The sequence below is a fragment of the Penaeus monodon genome, chromosome 28, assembly GCF_015228065.2.
Source record: "Penaeus monodon isolate SGIC_2016 chromosome 28, NSTDA_Pmon_1, whole genome shotgun sequence".
In the NCBI taxonomy this organism is placed as follows: Eukaryota; Metazoa; Arthropoda; class Malacostraca; order Decapoda; family Penaeidae; genus Penaeus; species Penaeus monodon.
Window position 1 is genome coordinate 24,135,078 of NC_051413.1, and position 761 is coordinate 24,135,838.

The window sequence follows — 761 nt, forward strand, 5'->3', positions numbered from 1 at the left end:
CATACACACTATTTGTGTTATATAATTGTTTGCTGTGTTTTCATTTCTCTTTCTATTGTTGTGTGTTAGTTTTATTAACTGTTAATTTCATATAGTTCTGCATGAATTATTTACATCGTGAATATATGATCACAAGTGGATTAATTGAAATTTTATTTTCAGTAAGATGAGGTGGAAATAAAACGTACGTCTGATTGCTAATTTAGATAATTCTATTAACTCAAACAGGAATCAAATTTCACTTTCGCAGTGTTGCAGTGTAGGCAAATGGATCTTCTTTCAATTCTTGCACTTCCTGCCGCTTTTGGCGACGCCCTCAATGAAGTCAAGGTAATCTGCAATTGATAAATGATTATTTATAAACAGCTTACTGAAGATTTTTTCTCACCAAAACCATTAAAGCCACAAGAACAAGACATTCTGCAACAAGTAAATGATAATCAAGTATCCTTTAAAGAACACAAGAACAAGATAATCTGCCATAAATAGATAGTAATGATTTTGTTTAATGATCATGCAAATCGTCATCTTAAAGCAAAATTTTCTCGAAGAAACAGATGTCGTCCCGGCTTGGCACGACCCGGTCTTGCCTCGGGTTTCAGCGTAGACGCCGTAGAGACCAGGCTTCCCGCAGCCGTCTCCCCAGCTCACTATTCCTGCGAGGGTGTGGCGCCCATCAGCCTCCTGCACCGTCAGGGGGCCGCCACTGTCCCCCTGCAGGATGTCACGAGAAGAAAGCTCATGAGAATCGTCGATTAGAA

At 39.4% G+C, this 761-nt stretch overlaps 1 protein-coding gene across 1 annotated transcript in view; it reads right to left on the reverse strand.

Annotated features, from left to right (window-relative positions):
- Positions 1-396: 396 nt before the first annotated feature.
- The window catches only part of LOC119591105 (serine proteinase stubble-like), a 1,750-nt gene continuing 1,385 nt past the window's right edge, over positions 397-761 (reverse strand). The window contains exon 4 of the mRNA XM_037939822.1: positions 397-714. Coding sequence (XP_037795750.1) covers positions 397-714 — 318 coding nt within the window. The remainder of the gene's footprint in view (positions 715-761) is intronic.